Source organism: Carassius auratus, chromosome 47, assembly GCF_003368295.1.
Source record: "Carassius auratus strain Wakin chromosome 47, ASM336829v1, whole genome shotgun sequence".
NCBI lineage: Eukaryota > Metazoa > Chordata > Actinopteri > Cypriniformes > Cyprinidae > Carassius > Carassius auratus.
In genome coordinates, this window is record NC_039289.1 from 1,360,999 (window position 1) to 1,382,405 (window position 21,407).

At 35.6% G+C, this 21,407-nt stretch overlaps 3 protein-coding genes and 1 pseudogene across 3 annotated transcripts; 2 read left to right on the forward strand and 2 right to left on the reverse strand.

Moving 5' to 3' along the window:
* Positions 1-458: 458 nt before the first annotated feature.
* On the reverse strand, positions 459-2,717 carry LOC113064699 (biogenesis of lysosome-related organelles complex 1 subunit 1-like). The gene is made up of 4 exons (XM_026235572.1): positions 2,443-2,717; positions 1,955-2,027; positions 865-997; positions 459-755 (listed from the first exon to the last, which is right to left on the reverse strand). The coding sequence occupies exons 1-4, from the start codon at positions 2,501-2,503 to the stop codon at positions 645-647; spliced, it is 378 nt and encodes a 125-aa protein (XP_026091357.1). The 5' UTR covers positions 2,504-2,717; the 3' UTR covers positions 459-644.
* Positions 2,718-3,297: 580 nt separating this feature from the next.
* On the forward strand, positions 3,298-10,995 carry LOC113064697 (TBC1 domain family member 20-like). The gene is made up of 8 exons (XM_026235568.1): positions 3,298-3,343; positions 4,033-4,218; positions 5,229-5,309; positions 5,410-5,596; positions 6,922-7,023; positions 7,190-7,331; positions 8,286-8,458; positions 8,537-10,995. The coding sequence occupies exons 1-8, from the start codon at positions 3,298-3,300 to the stop codon at positions 8,805-8,807; spliced, it is 1,188 nt and encodes a 395-aa protein (XP_026091353.1). The 3' UTR covers positions 8,808-10,995.
* On the reverse strand, positions 10,113-18,265 carry LOC113064696 (ranBP-type and C3HC4-type zinc finger-containing protein 1-like; annotated as a pseudogene).
* A 318-nt stretch (positions 18,266-18,583) lies between these two features.
* rpp14 (ribonuclease P/MRP 14 subunit) lies at positions 18,584-21,262 on the forward strand. Its single transcript, XM_026235573.1, has 6 exons — positions 18,584-18,659; positions 19,030-19,153; positions 19,252-19,336; positions 19,771-19,847; positions 20,104-20,182; positions 20,492-21,262. The coding sequence occupies exons 2-6, from the start codon at positions 19,080-19,082 to the stop codon at positions 20,558-20,560; spliced, it is 384 nt and encodes a 127-aa protein (XP_026091358.1). The 5' UTR covers positions 18,584-18,659; positions 19,030-19,079; the 3' UTR covers positions 20,561-21,262.
* Positions 21,263-21,407: the final 145 nt, after the last annotated feature.

The window sequence follows — 21,407 nt, forward strand, 5'->3', positions numbered from 1 at the left end:
CTAAATTAAGAACTATCAAGCTAAAAATCTTATGCAGTCCCATGGGGCAACTATGTAAAATCTGGACTTAAAGCAGCCACATTCTGTTCTTTCTTTTCGTTGTCTTAGTTTAACGCTTTACTCTTTCTCCTTATGTTAATCCTGAGGCTGAAAGACCTTGTTGTAAATGTGGATTATGCAGCGTCACAGTGTGTGCACGGCTTAACATGGGTTAAGTAAAAATTAACAAACCGTGAAATCCCACAAAAACGTATCAAATCTATTTTAGCTCGCTGTTACGTCTATAAAAGCTTAAAAGGGGCAGGGAAAATGTGTAATTCTGGCACTGTACGTTCATTACGGAGGCTGAATGGAAAACACATTAAACGCTGGTCAAAAGTTTGTATAAAGTCAGAAGCAGGGCAGCGGATCTGTACAAGGGAACTTTTGGGGGTAAAATGTGATATAAAAAGCAGCAGTTTTAGCACAACAGATATTTTTTTTATTATGCAAGCATATTAATATTATGTAAAACACAAAATACAAATGAAACAAATTAGAAATAAACAGCTGTTCCGGCAATGCTTTACTGTGATAAACCAGACACGAGTGTCCGAGTTTGACCAGCATCTGGAGGAAAAGCCTGAGCGTTTCTGTCCATGTGCTCATGAAGACGTGGGCTGAACCGGGCCTTTGTGCACATATTCCAGCGCTGTCGTGACGGTCCGCATGTCCATCTCAATACTCCGCGCCCAGTTCTCCACATCTCCGATTTCCTGTAAGGGAATAATCTGCCATTAAATCTGCACAGTCCACCGAATGCAACTCTAAATTTGCCATTGTTTCAATCCAGCATTAATCAGTATTTAAAAACAGCTTGTGTACTTTTAAGGCCTGGTTGAAGTTCTCCACCATGTTGATCCACTGAGCCGTCTGCTTGGCGAACTGACTGGCCTGGACCTGCAGCGTCTTCACCTCGTTGTCAAGCTTGCGCTGGTTGACGTACGCCTGCGCCACCCTGAACAGAGACACTTATACTCGACAATCTCTTAAAGGAACAGTTCACCCAAAAATACTAATATTTTCTCTGGCTATTCAAGAAGTTTGTTTCTTCTTGGGAACATATTTGGAGAAATTTTGCATTACATCACTCGATCCATTGCAGTGAATGGGTGCCGTCGGAATGAGCGTCCAAACAGCTGATAAAAACATCACAGTGATCCACAGCACTCCAGTCCATCAATGAACGTCTTCTGAAATTAAAAAGCTTCACGTTTGTAAGAAACAAATCCAAAACTTCAAAATATGAGTCCATAATTCATAATAACATTTCCTCCAGTGAAGAAGTCCATCTCCTGTTGTCCTCTTACATAAGGACATACATAAGTGCTTGATCCGTGCATATTTCTCTCCTGATTCAGACCAGATGACTTTTTCATCGGAGAAAGCAATATTATGACGTGTTCAATTTAACAGTGACAGTTTACATAAAAAAATTGGTTAATGATGGATTTGTTTCTTACAAACATGCAACTTTTCACTTTACAAGACACTAACTGGTGGACTCGATTTCTTGTGGATTATTGTGATGTTTTTATCAGCTGTTTGGACTCTCATTCTGACGGCACCCATTCACTGGAGAGGATCCACTGGTGATGTAATGCTAAATTCTCCAAATCTGTTCTGATAAAGAAAGAAACTCATCCACATCTTGGATGGCCTGAAGATGAGTACATTTTCAGCAAAGGTTTCAGTTTTTGTTGAAATATTCAGTTTCCATCCCAGCGCTCTTTGCATTAATTTGTCTGTTGCGTGAACAATGTTCTGTTGCATCCAACCATGCAACTCTAAGCTGCTTTGGCAGAGTTTCATCATAACGGCCACACAAAGACTGGGCTTATGACCCAAGAGATCACATGAACTGAACATATAATCCTGCGCACCGTTACAAACATCACACACGAGTCCGACTCACCCTACATTCAGATGGTCCACCAGAGCTTCTGTTAAACTTGTAGCAGCTGCTATGGCCTCTCGCCTTCGTTTTTCTGTAACACAGAGAAACTTTTCTTCAAGAAAAAGCAATGATTTCATTGCACTTGAGTTGTCTAGATTAATTCACTTTATTTTGAATTTGTTTTGGATTATATATATATATGTGTGTGTGTGTGTGTGTGTGTGTGTGTGTGTGTGTGTGTGTGTGAACCATTATTCAATATTTGCTTATAATAATTTATTCGTTTTTTATTATTCTTACGTTAACAAGCAGTGTTGTTGACTAAATGAAACAGGAAATTACTGAAACCTGAATTTGCGACTCGAATGAAAATTTAATTTTATAATTTATAGCAATGTCACAACTCTATCTTTTCTTAAATACATTTAACACACAAATATAGTCTTTATCTCTGCATTTGAATTATATCAAAGGGCCTTTCGGTAGAGAGCTACAGAAACACATACCTTGCGACTCTTTCCTTTCGTTTTGCTTCGCTTGATGTTCTTTTAATAATCGGGAGAGCATTTTGGTTATTTATTATAATCGAAAATATAAGATGTTCATCTGATAAAATCAGTTTTCTCTAAACGTTTTGGCAATTGCTGGATTCACATGACAGCTCGAAAACATACGGAGAGCGCGGAGGGACAAAACGTATGAGCGTATTTTAAAACGATATTTCAAAATAAACGTTTCGTTAAACTATTACAAAAATATCACAAACCGTCAACAACTGCACGACACGACTGTCTTCGACTGCACTTGACTGAATGTAAAAAAAAAGTGTACTAAATTGAAATTATTTTTTATAAAACAAATTTCAGTAAATGCCTTTTCGTAGGTACAACAGCATTTTCTAAAGACCGTTAAACGTGTTTATTTTTTATCTGATCATTTTAAATACGTTTTATGTGTTTATTGTGTTTTTTAAAAGTGACCGTTATTTTGAATGCTGACTGACGCCGCCTTTTGCGTGAGCAATTTAAACTACAACTCCCATAATCCTTCACTCACACCTCAACATCAACCAGATGAAACTACAGCTGGAGCTGCTGCGGCGATTCGCATGAAATGACACAAAAGACACGCAGAGATGCCGCTTCTGTTCGGCGGAACACATTCGTGTAAAACCCTTGACGTGAGTGAAACCGTCCGGAGCGACAGATGTGCTGCACGTGCCGTGAGTTTATCCAGCTAACGCGGGTCTGAGGAGAGGATGTGGCCTTTAGCTGTCAAGCTAAAGTAGTAGAAGCCCGTCAGCTGTTAGTATTTCCCTGAGAGTGAATGATGAAGCTGCACCTGAAGACATCAGTGACAGGATGAATCTGAAGAAGTCTCGGAGTCTCAATGGACTCGGAAAACATGGTGGGTTTAATTGAAGAGTTCATTTAATACACGATGAGAGATTTAAGTTACTGCTTCACTTTAACGTTACCGGTCGATAAGTGAATGCTATAAATGTTATAGCTCTTAAGGCTCTTAAAATGTAGAGTGTGATGGATAATTTATGAGTTTGAAATACGTTTTTTTTTTATCGTTATCTCTACTAACGTTATATATAAATAGATAGCATAAAAAGCAATATATTTGTTAAGATAGACAAAATATAAATAGATTAATATTTACGATATTATATATATATATATATATATATATATATATATATATATATATATATGTGTGAATATATAAGTTATGTATACATTATTATGTATAAATTATATATTTAAAGGTGTTATGCTCATTATTTCGTGTCTTAAGCACTATTCAGAACACTTTTGAAGAATGTATCGTGGTGAGATATCTGCGCTCATTATGTACAGTAAAACTGTTACAGTACTTACACGAACTCCTTCAGACGTTTTGCACGTGACTGTGTTTTGTGTGCCAGAGAAAAATAGTTCTCTTTCAAAACCAAACCAAGTCTTTTAAAAGCGCTGTCCCTCTGGGAACAGCTGTTTAGACAAAAACACTAGCACAAATGAAAGGGAAAGATCTTGGTGAACTGTTCTGCTGAAGTGCAGTTAGCATCCGTGCGGTCATCATGTTGGCAGATGCTGAGTCCAGACGGAAGAGGAAGACGGCGGAGATCACGCAGGCCCTGAACACGACGCCCGTGGATGTGGCCGCTCTGAGACGCATGGCCATCAGTGAAGGAGGACTGCTGAGCGACGAGATCCGCCGGCTGGTGTGGCCCAGACTGCTCAACGTGTCTGTGGAAAACCTCCCTGAACAGCTAGGTGAGATTCTGAGAACAAAACAGGCTGTTTCATCCAACAACAACAGTCTCTTTCTCATTCTCTCACCCTGGAATGTGCAAAATATGATTCAACTATAAATAATAATCTACATATAGTTTATTATATCTTATTAAATAATTGTATTATTTATTAACACTTAAAATATTTATATGCAATATTTATACATGTAATTTATTAAATGTGCTTCAATTTATATTAAATATAATTAACATTTTTTAATATTTATACTTATTTAATGTTCCAGATAATCTAGCATAATTCACTCATTCTGTTGATTCACTCATTGTACTGAAAATATATTATTATTAACTATGAAATTTAAATTAACTTTTATTTACATTTTAAATAATTATAGGTCTTTTAATGTCCGAGATAATTAAGCACCGTTAAAATAACCAAAATTCCTATTCTCATCACTGTAATGTGAAAAAATATATTATTATTTATTTATTAATGTTAGGTAAAAATGGTTGGCCTGGATGCACTGTGAGTCGTCTGCTAAATTCATAAACTTAATTTAATTTAATATTTTTTTAATTAAATTGAATATTTTTTAATTTAATTTAAATATAATTAAATAAAACATGCATATACCATAGTTAAATTTGCATTATTTACATTTTAAAATATTACTACATCTTTTATTTATGTAAAGTGCAATTACCTTCAACAAAAAAAAATATTTTCAATAATTGTAATGTGAAAAAAATATATATATTATTGATTGTTATTATTATTATTATTAATTATTAAATGTACATATTTTTAATGCGTATAAGCTAATTATAATATTTACATTTAAAAAGTGAATGCACATCTTTTATTTATATATATATATATATATATATATATATATATATATATATATATATTTCTTGTATATGCCTTAATTTATGCTGATAAAGGGGAAACAACCAGTGAATGAAATCCATGGAAATTGACTTCATGAAAGCCATGTGCTGTGATGTGAATCCAGTGTTTATTTCCAGAGCCGGTTGATCGAGACAATAACAAGGACTTCAACCAAGTGCTTCTAGATGTTCAGAGATCCCTGAGACGCTTCCCTCCAGGTGAGCAGAACGGCCCCCCGCTGCTCCTTCAGGACCCTCAGCTGCTCTCGGTTCATGTCTAAGCTGCTCTCTGTTTGTTTGCGGTGTTTAATGAATGCAGGGATGCCGGACGAGCAGCGGGAAGGCCTTCAGGAAGAGCTGATCGATATTATTCTGCGGGTGCTGGTGAAAAACCCACAGCTGCACTATTATCAGGGATACCATGACATCGTGGTGACCTTCCTGCTGGTGCTGGGGGAACGACTGGCCACTGCCCTGGTGGAGAAACTCTCCACTCACCACCTCAGGTGGGCCGACAGCAGCAAACACACACGGCAAGAACCGCTTCAGGACACACCAAAACACAGACACAGGATGTATTTATTCACTTCTTTTGATTCATATAAGTCGGGGAAGTCATGGCCTAGTGGTGAGAGTTTTACTCGAATCGCAGGCCGGCAATACCACGTCTCAGGTGCCTTTGAGCAAGGCTCTGAACCCCCAACTGCTCCCTGGGCACCGCAACATAAATGGCTGCCCACCGCTCCGGGTGTGTGTGCACTTGGATGGGTTAAAAGCAGAGCACGAAGAGTATGGGTCACCACCACGTCACTTCATTTTTGCAGATTTTTATTCATTCTGAAATGTTGTTCAACTTAATCAAGCACTATTCTCACCAGTACAAATTAGCATTTTAATTTTATTCAGTATTGTTTACATTTTAAAATGTTTATATATTTTGTTTTTTTGAAGATCAAGCACAGTTACCTTCAACAAAGAAATATCATTCTCATTCCTGTAATTTGACAAATATATATATAAATATTATTATTATTATTACATTTAATGTGCATATAAGATATTAAATATAATTTAATTTGTTTCATTATTTCAATATTTTTAATTTTTGTTCAAAATAAAAAATCACATCAACTGTAAATAAAAATATTATTTATGTTATTATTATTAAATATTAATATAATTAAATTATATTTACATTTTAATATATTTATGCATACATTCATTACTGTTATTTAATGATAACAATAACAATTATAACAGTAACTATAACTGTAATCATATCTATAACAATTAATGATAATGCTAACTTTAATAATAATGATAAATTTAATCATAATATCTGTAACGATAACTATAATGAAATGACGGGAATTAGAATAACTGTAATCATAACAATATCTGTACCGATAATTATAACGATAACAATTATAACAGTAACTACAACTGTAATCATGTATAACAATTAATGATAATGCTAACTATAATAATGATAAATGTAATCATAACAATATCTGTAACAATAACTAAAATGATAGTGACGGTAATGTGTATAGAATATATTAAATATAATTTAATTAGTTTCATTATTTCGCTACATTTTATCAACTGTAAAAAAAATTGTTATTATTAACATTATTAAAAACTATTATAATTAAATTCCATTTACGTTTTAAAGTATTTATACACACTTATGTATATATTTCTCATATGGGCATTTATTCTGAAAATAAATGGATTTTATCATTTTTTTTTCAGTTACTGTATAAAAAAAAATAAAAAATAAAAACTTGAAATGATTTTGTTTTATATCTAGTAGATATTTCTATTCCAGGGACTTTATGGACCCCACTATGGACAACACCAAACACATCCTGAACTACCTGATGCCCATAATCAAGCGGGTCAACCCTGAAGTGTACGACTGGATGCAGCAGTGAGTAGACGCCCATTTTCTGGGATTTCATGTGTTTGTTTGTTAGTCTGTGCTGAAGCTCAGTGGTTTGATTCGGGTTTTTTAATGACATTACATTAAAAGCATCTCCTGAAAGAATGATGACAGGCCTTCTTTATTGAGATAAGAGTCTTTATCTTGTCTGCAGAGCCGAGGTCGGCACCATTTTCGCTCTCAGCTGGCTCATCACCTGGTTCGGACACGTGCTGTCAGATTTCCGGCATGTGGTTCGGTTGTACGACTTCTTCCTGGCCTGCCATCCCCTCATGCCCATCTACTTTGCTGCTGTGGTACGTTTCCAGTAGTTGTCCTCGAAACCACCTTCTGAATCTCTGAGTCTCTGATGTTCAGCTTTTTATTTAGAGCTGAATCGGGAATAAATAACGGACATGTCATGTCCACACTATAAGTACTGTGTTCTCCATAAACTTTTTGATGTTTGACAAAATGTAGGTGAGGGACTAAAAACCAAAAGCTTTATATAAAGGGAATTTTGCACCAAAAAGAAAAAAAAAGGAAATTAAACAGCCTCTTTTAGGACCTTTAAGATTTTGTGCATGGTGACTTTTTCTCATAATTATTACTTTCATTATTGTTGTACTAATGAATTAGTTTTTGCTGTACATTTTCCTCATAATTATCAGTAGCCTACTATAATGAAAAAAAAAAATCTCATTGTCATTATTGTAACGTAAAACAAAATATTGTTTATTATTTAAAAAAACCTCATTGTAATTACCATAGCATAAAATTAGATCTTGTTTTAATATGTAAAAAAAAAACATTGTCACTACCGGAATGCAAAAAAAGTCATTACATTAACAAAATGGGGTATTATTTAATTTAATTTAAACAAATATATTGTCAGTATCATAATGCAAAAAAAAAAATCTACTAAAAATGAGATATTATATAATAATTTAATTGGCATTACTATATTTTCCAGAGCTCACATAAAATAAGATACTTTAAATATGTATAAACATATATTTGATATTAAAATTTTGCAGTAAATTGTAAACACAAATTAAACATTTTTTTACAGTACAGTTACATAATAGTAGTATTATTTTTAACCCTTTAATACTACCATAAAGAATGTTAAGATTTTCAGATCAAATACACTCAGATAAAGAAAATCCACATGTATGCTTTACATTTTCCACACAAGATAATGTAAAGGAAGAGAAGTAGTGTGCTAAGTCTGACTCAATCTCAGTGCAAGCGTGGTTCTCTCTTTGCAGATCGTGTTGCATCGAGAGGACGAGGTGTTGGACTGTGAGTGTGACATGGCCATGATGCACCATCTGCTGTCCCGTATCCCAGAGGACCTGCCGTACGAGACGCTGATCAGCCGCGCAGGAGACCTGTTCGTTCAGTTCCCCCCGTCCGAGCTGGCCAGAGAGCGCAGTCACCTGTAAGTCTACCTTCCAGAAACGTTTCTCTCACAACTGACATGTCCCACCAAACACTGTTTATTTGTTGTTTGGTCCAGGACGGCGGTCTCCTCCTTCAAAGACTTGGAGTTGGCGTCGACGCAGCAGCGTCCGGACACAGTGCTTCGACGGAGACGGAAAGAGCAGCAGAAGCAGCAGGAGCGCCCCCTGGAGGCCCAGCGAGGGAGCGTGGCAGTCGTCCGGCCCACGGCGCGCCGCTTCATGCGGCTGGCGGTCATGGGATTGACCGTGGCGTTAGGGGCGGCCGCTTTAGCCGTGGTAAACTCTGCCCTGGAATGGGCTCCTAAACTAGCCTTACTCTTCCCGTGAAGGAGCCAAAGCACAGCACTGAATATTTGTTACGCTGTAACCAAGTATTTATACTGGTTAGACTAATACATAATACATGTGATCATAGTTATTATAATTAAACAAGCCTTTTCCCATTGAATGAGGTGCTGAGTCTGAAATATTCAGTAAAGCAGAGCGATCACTTCCTCCAGCAGATGAAGAAACAGTTTCCTGGATCTACTGAGGACAAGCAACACAATCCTGGGGTGGGATTGGATGTACAGTGGCTCTATGTATACTCCACGTCTCATACATGAAACACAATCTGAGCGGAATGGATTTCTCACCAATGGATCGTCTGCAGTGAATGGGTGCCGTCAGAATGAGAGTCCAAACAGCTGATCAAAACATCACAATAAGCCACACGTAATCCAGTCCATCAGATAATGTCTTCTGAAGTGAAAAAGCGTCATGTTTAAAAGAAAGAAATCTATCTTTAAGAGATTTATAAACTTTAAAATATATGTTCTCTATCCATAATATTGCTTTCTCAGGTGTAAATATTGTCTTGTCTGAATCAGGAGCATAATATGGAAAAACGTCTCTAAACAAATATATTGGTAGATTTTGATGTGGGGGGGCAGCAGGAGATGCAAAAAGTTAAAAGTAAAAATTCGAGTGGATTATTGTTATGCATTTATCAGCTGTTAGGACTCTCATTCTGACGGCACCCATTCACTGCAGATGATTCAATGGTGATGTAATGCTACATTTCTCCAAATCTGTTCTGATGAAGAAACAAACTCTTCAACCTCTAAGAGTTAAATATCAGCAAATTTTCATTTTGGTTGGAACTATTTCTTTTAAAATGTAATGTTTTTTTTTATAAATTGTCACATTGAATTGATATCCACCATTCAGTAACGATAATTTAAAGCTTATTTTTTAAATGTACCTATTAAAGAAGTATATTGTTTGTAAAACAAAGTTTTCGTTTTGAAAAAATTCTCAAATTTAAGTGAATGTGACAATTTACATAAGAATGCCTTGACATCACGTTCATAATGATACAAAATAACCGAAATTGTTGTTTTAAATTGACTGCAACAATTTAAGAATCGTGCATTTCTCATAATAAATTTTTTACAAAATTGAATACAACAATTTATTAACAATAGTTAGAATTTTTGCTTTGAAATTAAAATGTAATGTAAACAGTTTACATAAGAATGTTTTATAAACTACATAAAATCATTAAAGGAGTCTTTGTTTTAAAATTCAAGCTCAAAAAACATTTAACGTTTGAAAAAATATGTGCGTTTATGAAGGCTGTCAAGTCCTTTGTAAAACATTTGACTTTTTGCGATTAATTTATGTTTGAAATTCACGAACAAAAACAACATTAAAGAAAAACAACCATTCCCTCAAAATCAACAATTTCACAAAAATTGCTTTTTCAGAAATTTGCTCAACTTGTGCTTCATGATCGAGACCCCATGTTCTTTATTATGCTTTGCAAACATTGAAAACCTACAAATAAATTGAGACCAAAATATTTTTAGAAAACCTGTTTGTAGAATTCGATATTGCGTCTGATTGGTCCAGGACCCCTGATGGGCACGAATCTCATTTGTTAAGTGTATGCAGTGAACGAAACAACTTTTTATTATGTTCGTAATTTGCATGTTAATGTTTTTTGAAGTTGTTTTTTCTTCCACTACATTGCAGGGTTTTTTCTCTCTCCGAATCACCTTAATTACAGTATTTTTTTTATGATAAGTGCCAGTCCTAGTACATAACGTGCACTTCTCGTGAATCTCAAGACATTGAATTGAAAGCACTTCTGAATAACTTCAGCTGATCAACAGAGTGTGTAAACAATAGTTTCTCGAACTCTGTGTTGAATCATGGCACGTTGTTATTTTTGTTGTTCAAATGTTCACAACTGATCGTTTCCACTAAACCACATCAAAGTAACATCAAGTAACATCCAACACTGCTTGGTTCAAAAAATATCCATGAATCAATATTTTTTGAAATAACACTCTGCCATCAACACAACTACTGCTTTTGCTTTTATTATGCATTACTTTTTCACTAAAGAACGCGCTTCTTGCTCATTTTTTTCACTTTGAGAGATCGTCTTAAGTCGTCTTTGGTTCTCTCATGTTAATGTCACATTTGACCATGTTGCTAAATATGTTTAAATAAAAAGAAAAGATAAATCATTTGAGTCAAAAATACTTGTTCTTTTCAATTCATGTTGCACTGCTTGTTTTATGAATTATTACTTCTTTTTAAGAGGTTATTTAAAGGTGTTTATAAAAAATGAATAAATAATTGAACTGTACACCAGCTTTATTGAATAGTACAATTTTGTAAACAAAGACATATTGTCAACAGAATGAAAATGCTTCTACATGTAAAAAAATGCAATATGGGAAAAAAAACCTAGTCTAATTATTAGACGACATTTTTTTCAGTATTAATTTTTAATATATCCGTAATGTGTAATTATGCATTTGATTACATTCTATGCTGCATTTCTTCTGCTTTTTCTTTAATGTGTTTTTTCCTTCATTGCTCCATATTGCATATTTTGCTATGATCGTGCACACAAAAAAAATCTTTGGATAAAAAAAAAAACAATATTCTTGCACCATAATGCTTTCCTCTTACAATATCATTGCACAAAGTCTGAGAGCATCAGTTTGCCAGTAGTGATTTAAGACAGTTTGACGTATATTTTAAAAATGTCACTTTTTCATTCGTTTATATTATCCCATGATATTTTTACATTTGTAAACACGGTCTGTAAATTTAGTCCTAGAACATATCTATTAAGTCGTGACATCCAGATGACTGTGCCAGTGATATCACTAGACTGAGCAAATGTTTTAAAGCTATAAGTGCAAACTGTATGCATCACATCAACCCCACCTGGATTATTTTAAGGAGTTTTGTAAGTGTTTTGTTGCTGTAGCGCATGTTTTTGCTCGTGGAATCAGTGTTTAGTGGCAGTTCTGACATTTCGGATGGCAAAGGACTCCATTGATTCGACATTTGCAACCCCCCGATGTGTCTCCAGCACCCTGCGGAGACGAAACCAGGTCCAAGTTAGCCATTTGATGTTTGCTAATCACTGAACGAATGATTTATGTACTTTAGTTTCTAACCTGAGGTCCCCATCGGGCTTGTTTGGTCACCCAGCAGATTTCGGTCTTGCACATCAGACAGCAGATCCAGTCACAGCCGTCTTTCTTCTGGACGATCACCTGACATTTGGGGCAGTTCATCGCCTCGCCGTTCTTCAGGAGTTGCTGGAAGTGAAACCGGTCAATGGGTAACAAATAATTACAGTTTATTGTTTTTTTTGTGTGTATTTGAAAAACATAAGGTGTAACCAGTGTACTATGATTCCTGAACAATTGACTCTTATGAATCGTTTCTCTGAAGTGAATCAAACAAATACAGCACGACCAATGGAATCTGATTCTCAAACAAATGACTCTTATAAATCAACTCTTGAATCCGGCCGCACAGTGTGACCAATGTGGAATGAGTCCTGAACAAGCGACTCTTTTGAATCTGACTGTTTTAGTGAATCAAACATGTACAGTGCGACCATCTTATTTGCAAATAAATTACTCTCATGAATCATCTCTTTGTAGTGAATCAAACACAGACAGCACGACCAATGTAGTCTAATTCCCAAACAAGTGACTCTTATGAATCGTTTCTTTGTAGTGAATCAAACACAGACAGCACGGCCAATGTTGTCTGATTCCCAAACAAGTGACTCTTATGAATCGTTTCTTTGTAGTGAATCAAACACAGACAGCACGGCCAATGTAGTCTAATTCCCAAACAAGTGACTCTTATGAATCGTTTCTCTGTAGTGAATCAAACACATACAGCACGACCAACGTAGTCTGATTCCCGAACAAATGACTCTTCTGAATCGGCTCTTTTTAGTCTATCAAACACATACAGCATTACCAGTGTAGTCCAAGTCCCAAACAATTTATTGTACATTTACTTATCAATAATGTTAATTTTCACAATGAAATTGCATTTCCTTATTCCTTTGTGTAGCCATTAGAACTGCAGTTCCAGTGAGGAAATTCTTTACAATTCCCACCCCTAGTCGGTGCTGTTTCACAATTGCAATTAATTTCAAATACTGACAAAAAAGCTGAACAAATTAATTTTCCACTTACATCCAGCATCTGTGTGGTCTGCAGGGCTGCGTCGTCATTCTGCGCTCGAATGCGGAGGTCATCCTGGTACTCCTTGCAGTTCATTCCCTTGTGAATAGCCTTGAGATGCACATGCACAGTACTTTAGGTCACCATAACACGCACTTTTAAAATTGAACGTGAACAAGACACCGACAAACTTTGTGTTCACCTTGCAGAGGATACAGTTGGTCTCGTTGCAGATGCCACATGTGAATTCGTTCACGTCATCTTCGAAGATGCACCAGCCGGCGCAGTCGGGCGTCTTGCAGTGGTAACTGTTCTCACTGCGCGACTCTGCGATGTTCAGCCTCAGTTCTAGAAACTTCTGGTACTCATCCTGGGAGAGGAGCTGGTGGGAAACAGTAAAGTTTGGTGTGTTTTATTAAGAGAACAGATAACCACCAAGGTTAAATAATATGGCATTTATGATCTTACAGATTTGATTTCTCGATCTTGAAGTTTGCAGTTACAGGAGTAAGCTTGGTCTCTGTAAGGACAAGCCACCTCGGCATCCATGCAGTTCAGAACTGTTTCCTTCAGACATTCCCTGTAGGATATTCAAAGTTGTATTTCAGTCTGTTTCACTACTTCCTGTTAAAACTGATAAACTGATAACTGATAAACATTCTCGCAGCACCTGCAGAAGCTATGAAGGCACTCTCTCAGCACAGCGCCCTCTCCTGGCATGATGGTGCAAAAGCAGATGGCACAATCCAGCTCTTCCACATTCCCCACCAAACTGTGGGAATCCGTTTCAAGGAGTTCTTGGAAATTCCTCTCCCGTTCATCCTTCATAGACTACATACATAAATGGACAGACAACATGCATTATATATCTGCTTTTAATAACAATAAACCAGATCAGGAAAAGACACTGTTGTAAAAATGCTGATTTTTTTCATCATAATGCGGACACAATATTAAAAGATGCTAACAAAATCCTTTAAAAATCAAAACCTATAAATTTGTCCAAGAGGAAAAAGTTGTATATAATTTATGAGTTAAACAATATTCCATTCGAGTGTTTTTCATCCCACAGTCCAATCTAACAGTTCACTGTAGTCCAGTATGTTGGGTCCCCTCAACTAACCTGCTCGTACTGCAGTCTGGCCAGTTCCTCCTGCTGGAGTCTCCTGGTTTCTGTCTCATCTGGCTGGTATATGTCAGGTACATTATAGTTGTCAGGTCTTTCTGTACCGCACATCTCACAACCTGGACGTGTTGGTTTATTCACAAACGTGCAACCAGGACATGACCAACCAACTAGCTATAAAACCAAATAAAATTATTATAATTATGATAGATAGATAGATAGATAGATAGATAGATAGATAGATAGATAGATAGATAGATAGATAGATAGATAGATAGATAGAGCGAGCAACAGGTAAAATGATAGAGAATGACCGATAGAACAAAAGATATAGTGATAGAACAATAGAGCTACAGACAGCAACATACAGAATGATAGAGTGACACAGAACTAAGAAAGGTAGAATGATAGATAGAGTGACAGAAAAGTATAGATAGAGTGACAGATAAAGCAACAGAAACCTAGATAGAGCAACGGACAAAGTGACAATGATAGAGCAAAAAATAGAATGATAGAGTGACAGAATGATAGAGTGACAGATAAAGCAATAGAAACTAGATAGAGCAACGGTTAGAATGATAGACAGAGGGACAGATAAAGAGAAAGAATGATGGAACAACAAATAGAATGATAGAGCAACGGACAGAACAATAGTTAAGGTGAAGGAGCATCAGAACCACAGAAAGAGCAACAGATAAAATGAGAGGTAGAGTGGCAGAACAATAGATAAAGTGATCGAAACGGATAATGTGACAGATAGAATGAAAGACTGAATAACAGAGTGACAGAATAAAAGAACAACGAATAGAATAAAAGAGTGACAGATAGAGCGTCAGAACCATAGAAAAAGCAACCAATAGAATGATAGCTACAGCGACAGAGAACAATATATAAATTGACCGATAAACCAGTAGAAACTTAGAGTGACAGACAGAATGATAGATAGAGCTAAAGACAGAATTACAGAATGAAAGAGCGACAAATAGAATGATAGATAAAGTGACAGATAGAGCACCAGGACCATAGAGCGACAGAGAAAATTACAAACAAAATAGAATGACAGAGCAACAGAGAACGATAGATAAAGTGACAGATAAAGCAATAGAAACATAGCAACAGATTAATGAACAGATTAAAGATAGAGCAAGAGATAGAGTGACAGATAGAATGATAGAGCGACAGATAGGATGATAGCAAAAAATATATAGTAGACAGAATGACAACAAACAGAATGATGGAGCAGATGAATGATTGATAATGCGACAGATGGAGCACCAGAACCATAGACAGAGGGACAGATAGAATAACAGATAGAGCTACAAATAAAATGACAAAAAATGACAGAACAACAGAATGATAGATATACAGACAAACAGAACAAAAGAACAACATATTAAATGATAGAACTACAGATAGAATGACAGAGAATGATAGATAAAGTGACAGATAAAGCAATGGAAACATAGCAACAGATTAATGAACAGATGAAAGAGAGCGAGGGATAGAGTGACAGAAAGAACGATAGAGCGACAGGATAGAGATAGGATGATAGCTAAAGATATATAGTAGACAGAGCGATAACAAACAGAATGATGGAGCGGAAGAATGATAGATAATGTGACTGAGTGCGAGAACCATAGACAGAGCGACAGATAGAATGATAGATAAAGTGACAGATAGAGTACCAGAAACATACGACAGCGACAGACAAAATAAAATAAAAAATAGATAGAATGACAGAGCAACAGAGATCGATAAAGCAATAGAAACATAGCAACAGATTAATGATCAGATTAAAGATAGAGATAGGGATAGAGTGACAGATAGAACGATGGAGCGACAGATAGGAAGAAAGCTAGTAGACAGAGCGACAACAAACAGAATGATGGAGCAGAAGAATGATAGATAATGCGACAGAGTGCCAGAACCATAGACAGAGCGACAGATAGAGCTACAAATAAAACAACAAAACAATGGATAGAATGACAGAACAACAGAATGATAGATATAGAGACAAACAGAACAAAAGAACAACAGATTGAACGATAGAGCTACAGATAGAGCAACAGATAGAACAATTAATAAAATGACAGAGATAGACAGACTAAACGAGAGAGCTGCAGATAGTGACAAAAAAACAATAGACAGAGCAACAGACAGAATGATAGAGAGACAGACCTGAGGTTTGGGAGGTAGAGGAGGGCGATTATCTCCTCTGGCAACGAGTTCTGGTGGGCGATGAGGTGGACGTTCAACTATCTCGATTATATCTTCATTAAGAAAGAAATGCAGTTCAGGGAACTCATATAAAAGCTGTTATTTTTTTTTTAGTCAGAAATACAGGCTAGATACCATAGATCCGTCTATCCTCTTTCTCTTTTCTCTCTTGTTCCCGGCTCAGATTGACAGCCTGGGGGAAAGGATGAAGAGGAATGCTGTATCATCATGGTTTCTGACCCCATACTGATACAGGGTTTCTCTGTCCTGGGCCAGGCGCTTCCCGATCACCCAGCGCTGGAGGGACGGGTGGAAGCCATAGTCTTGATTGATCTGAAAGACAAATTGTGAATGACTAAAAAGTCAGTAAGGGCTTAAATATATGTACAATTTTGGGTTCGTTTCAAACAAGAATTTCATACACAGGTTCATCATTAACACTATTTACCTTTTCTTTCAGCTCTGATATTGTAATGTAAACTGGTACCATCACTGTTATTGGGATGTGGGCATCTGACACGGCGTCCGCCACTCCTACCCTCAACCTACCATCACACAAAACAAAACAAAAAATCACATATAGCTTCAGATCCCCAGTAACAAGTTTTTCGCACCGCAATAAAACAAGTCTAACAGCATACCTGATGCTGTCTTTAGAGTATGCTTCAGGATTTATTTTGACACACACTGGGAGTTTTAGATCCAAAAGTTGATCCAGGTACTTGGTCGCTTCATCTTTGTCTCTAGAGTTGATGGCGTCACTCAGCATTCGAGCTGCATCCTCGGCTGCGACAGCAAAGATGTGATGTTAACATAAAACATGCTGCTATGTGGAAAATGTGTCTTTTGATATATGAATTTATTGCGTAATGCATTTACTAGCACTCACCTTCTTTTATATTTCTAGAGGCATCTAGGGCAGCCATACTTTTACCTTGAAAGCTTTAAAACATACACACACACACAAAGTAAAAATTAGAAAAAATTAAAAATTAAAATAAATATATATTAGTATTTTAAATGTTTTATATTTTAATATACATATTTATATTATTAATAAATTGAATATTACAAATTAAGTAAATATACCAATTTATTTATTTTATTCGTTAAAATAAATATTCAATATAAACATTTGTTTATATATAATATTATCGGTTTATATAGCAATTGTTTACATAAATAGTTTATATATATATATATATATATATATATATATATATATATATATATATATATATATATATATATATATATTCTATTAAAAATTACTTTATAACAATTAATATTACAAATAAAATTCATATTACATTATATGCATTTATATACTTTAGTAAATGTCCAAAAATACAGTAAATTATAGTGCATACAAAACACCTAGCAGTATCATAGTTCAAGCTAGAAATATTTTAAATATTATTATATTTATTATTCCATATAATAGAAATATATATATTAAAATATATGTGCGAATCCCTGATATTTTATTGTCGATATTAAATTCCATTCCAAAAAATTACCTTGGTCGTCGTACCATAGTATTTTTATACATGCAAAGGTAATGAATGGTTACCTTCCTCGTACACCATGGTATTTTACTCCATGGCGATTTCAGAATACTATGGTACTATATCAGAAATGTCAACATAAAAGTGTACTACGTATTTTAGACTTTATGTAACCAACCAATGCTAACCAACTTAACCAGCTCACTAATCAAATATGTAACAAGCGCTGGTTCAGCTCAACAGCAGAGAGTGAAATATAAGGAAATAAACTTACCAACCATAGGAGAGCAGTATTTAAAAAGCTTTTCGGGTTCGTGTTTTAAACGATACAGTGTTAATTAAATCATCCGTGCTGTTCACGAAACCAGGGACGTTTAAAGAAATAAAAGTGAAACTCAACAGAGTTGCGTAACTTCATCAAAACAGAGACGCGGAAGACACACTCGGTTGCAATTCAGTTCACTGGAAGAGTTATGCCATAAAAATAATTAAAAAAAAATGCAAGCAAAAAAATACAAATTATAGAAATGAACTGGGAAAAAAATAACAACAGTGGAACTGATTTTTTTTTTTTTACTAAAAGTTATCAATAAATATATAATCTTTATTTTATTTTTTATTTTATTTATTTATTTATTTTTGGGGGGGGGGTCTTTTTTATTATTATTATTATTATTGTCCGTCATCATAATAAAAATTAATTTCCCTGTTGTTGTTTTATTTTTATTTTCATTTACTTTTATTGAGGGAGTTATCGCGAGATTTGGCAAAACAAGAGGGCGCATGGCGCTGCGCATGCTGTTCATAAAGGACAAACACGACCTTTAATTCTGTAAGTTCATCTGTTTTCTGACCTCCAAACAGTTAGTTGTTTGACGTTTATTTAATATTTAAATGCAGCATGTTGTAATACATAGCGGCGGGAGACTCTTTAACAAGTATTAGTCTTTTTGGAGTTCATAGTTAATACAGAACTGACACGTGAGCTGGAAGACACCGATCTTCCATAAATGCATGAATTATCCTATTAGTTCATCATTATAAAGAATATTGTGGCAGTACCATGATACAGTCATTGTGTTTGAATATTCGTATTGAATATGCAACTCAACTCTTATATGCATTTATTTACATATTCCTGTAGTAATTAGCACTGCAAATTGATTTGAATTGACGACAGGTTTTTATCTACCTTCATTTAGGCATACTCGCAGACCATCTGGGAAGATTTCATTGGGTAAAAATACAAGTTATGGAGGAACCCTCAAAGTTTGAGCGATATGTGTACAAAAATGCTTCAGTTTACCATTATATGAAGATATCTCTGTAAGTGATATGAGATAGGTCAGTGTTGATCTGCTAATTTTAATGCAATTATTAGATGGTGCATGAAATTAAATTTTCGCCTTTATTATTTTTTTAAGAGTTTTGGAGAGTGGAAACAAAAATATTACTGATGCACAGTTCAAACAATTGATTATCTGTGGACTCAAAGACCTGTACGGAGAGGTAAGCACATAGTATTTCTCTCTTTTTTTACAATTTGAGTGTAATGATTCAGTTATTGTTTCTTTGTAAAATAACTTAACTGCTGAGGGGGGGGGAGTCCAAAAATAGACTGTGAAATAGCATAATACATTGAGAATGGTTAATTTAATCATAAATGATGCCGAAATGTAAAATAATTATATATGACAATAATTATGAATAATAAATGTCAAATAATTAAAAATTGCTTAAATTATCTAATTAACCAACTAAATTTTCATTTTGGATTATAGTTTAATGATCAAGTTTTTTGTATTACATAAATAATTAAAAATGTAAAAAATATATATATTTTACAGTCCATAAACCTTTTTGTGTTATATATAATATGAGCTGTGTTGAGTCATTTGTTTCGACTTGATCCTTATTTCTGACTTGTTTTTTTTGTATGGCAGGTTGGAGCTTCTTTTCCATTTGATTTGCTTAAATTTGATCAGAACGAACTGACCGGTATACTGAGAGTGTACAACAGGTAAGACATGCTCAAAGAACAAATCTTGTACATTTAGGCCAAAGAGTTGAAACATAATATACTGGAGGTACAGAGCTGTTTATAAACACAGAAACTTTGAGTGTCCCTCAGGGCTCGAGTTTAGGGCCGTTTTAATTGGACAAATCTGTTAGTAATTAATTTCTTGAATGTTTTTTTCTGAAAGGAATAAACACTTACGGATTTGTCCAACCCAAATGATGTTCAGTTTTTATATTCTTTTGTGCTTTAATCTCAGCGGCCTGGTGAAATTGTGGAGCGCTTTAACATTACTGGGATCATATCAGAATGAGGCATGTGCATTCAGAGTCACGCAGGTACGTTTTCCCCCAGTGTTGAAGCAGATTAAAGATTTACTTTGCCCTGAGTTTGCAGTTTGTTGGCACTAGATGTCAGTAAAAAGATTGTGGATCAATTGTAGATCTTCCAGGAATGACTAGACAGAATTTTAATGAGACCATTGGCATTCCTTCAGCCAAACTGTGTGTACTTTGTAATTTGCGTCAGATGCTGATGGGCGGTTACTCTTTATCTCATTATAGATACTGAACCCCAATGCACTTCTAATAAATGACACAGACATTGTGTTAAATGCAACTCATATTTCATTTTATTTATCATTGCAGGTGTCGCCATTTTTACTAGCGTTGTCTGGGAATAGCCGTGAGCTGCGGTTCGCAGACCAGTTGATATAGTGAGGTGGGCCTACAGAAAAAAAAAAATACATTGGGTGGAAAAAAATGTTTTTTCTCAGAAGAAGTATTTTCAGCAGAAATATAAACAGTTTTTTCAACTCAGTTCCCACATCCCTCACAGTAGGGCACAGGTCGCTTTACGTGGGTGAACGGGCCTCGCTTAGCAAAACATTCAGTGCCAGAGATGTCACACTTTTTGCTGAGCTGACGGGGGACACGAATCCTCTCCACCTCGACCCCGAATACACCAAAACGACCTCTTTCGAGACCCCCATTGTTCACGGAGTGCTGATTAACGGTCTGATCTCAGCAGTTCTGGGGACGAAGTTGCCCGGCAAAGGCTGTGTGTTTCTTCACCAGGAAATACGCTTTCCGGCACCCCTCTACATCGGAGAGGAGGTTGTGGCAGAAGCGGAGGTCAAAAAGATCAAAATGTCCTTTGCTTTTATTTCTGTTTCCTGCGCTGCCAAAGACAAAGTGGTCATGGAGGGAGAGGTCATAGTCATGATGCCACAAGACGCACAACAATCATGAGAAACTTTAGTGAATCCAGCTGTTTGGTTTTTATGTGCTGCCAGGAATTAAATGTTCTTTCTTGCTTCTTTTTGTTCTTTCAGAATGTAACACTCACTCAGAGATTTAATATTTCTTGTTTTTTGTTCTCTGGGAGTTATTTGAATAAAAAATGTGTGAGAAAATAAACCCGCCCTTTGGCTTAGTTCTTTGGTGTGGGCAATAACTATCTGTGTCCAACCTCAACAAAGACATTTTATGTTCTCTAAAACCGCAATTAAAAAATTATAAAGTTAACATAATAGTGGTAAAATTACATAAAACCAACCTGCAA

Coding starts and splice junctions, on each gene's coding strand:
- LOC113064697 (XM_026235568.1), top strand. CDS start 3,298: ATGAATCTGAAGAAGTCTCGGAGTCTCAATGGACTCGGAAAACATG. Junction 7,024..7,189: donor GTGTACGACTGGATGCAGCA/GTGAGTAGACGC, acceptor TCTTGTCTGCAG/AGCCGAGGTCGGCACCATTT. Junction 7,332..8,285: donor CCATCTACTTTGCTGCTGTG/GTACGTTTCCAG, acceptor CTCTCTTTGCAG/ATCGTGTTGCATCGAGAGGA.
- rpp14 (XM_026235573.1), top strand. CDS start 19,080: ATGGAGGAACCCTCAAAGTTTGAGCGATATGTGTACAAAAATGCTTCA. Junction 19,154..19,251: donor CATTATATGAAGATATCTCT/GTAAGTGATATG, acceptor TATTTTTTTAAG/AGTTTTGGAGAGTGGAAACA. Junction 19,848..20,103: donor ATACTGAGAGTGTACAACAG/GTAAGACATGCT, acceptor CTTTAATCTCAG/CGGCCTGGTGAAATTGTGGA.
- LOC113064699 (XM_026235572.1), bottom strand. CDS start 2,503: ATGCTCTCCCGATTATTAAAAGAACATCAAGCGAAGCAAAACGAAAGG. Junction 2,028..2,442: donor CGAAAGGAAAGAGTCGCAAG/GTATGTGTTTCT, acceptor TCTGTGTTACAG/AAAAACGAAGGCGAGAGGCC. Junction 998..1,954: donor GTGGACCATCTGAATGTAGG/GTGAGTCGGACT, acceptor GTCTCTGTTCAG/GGTGGCGCAGGCGTACGTCA.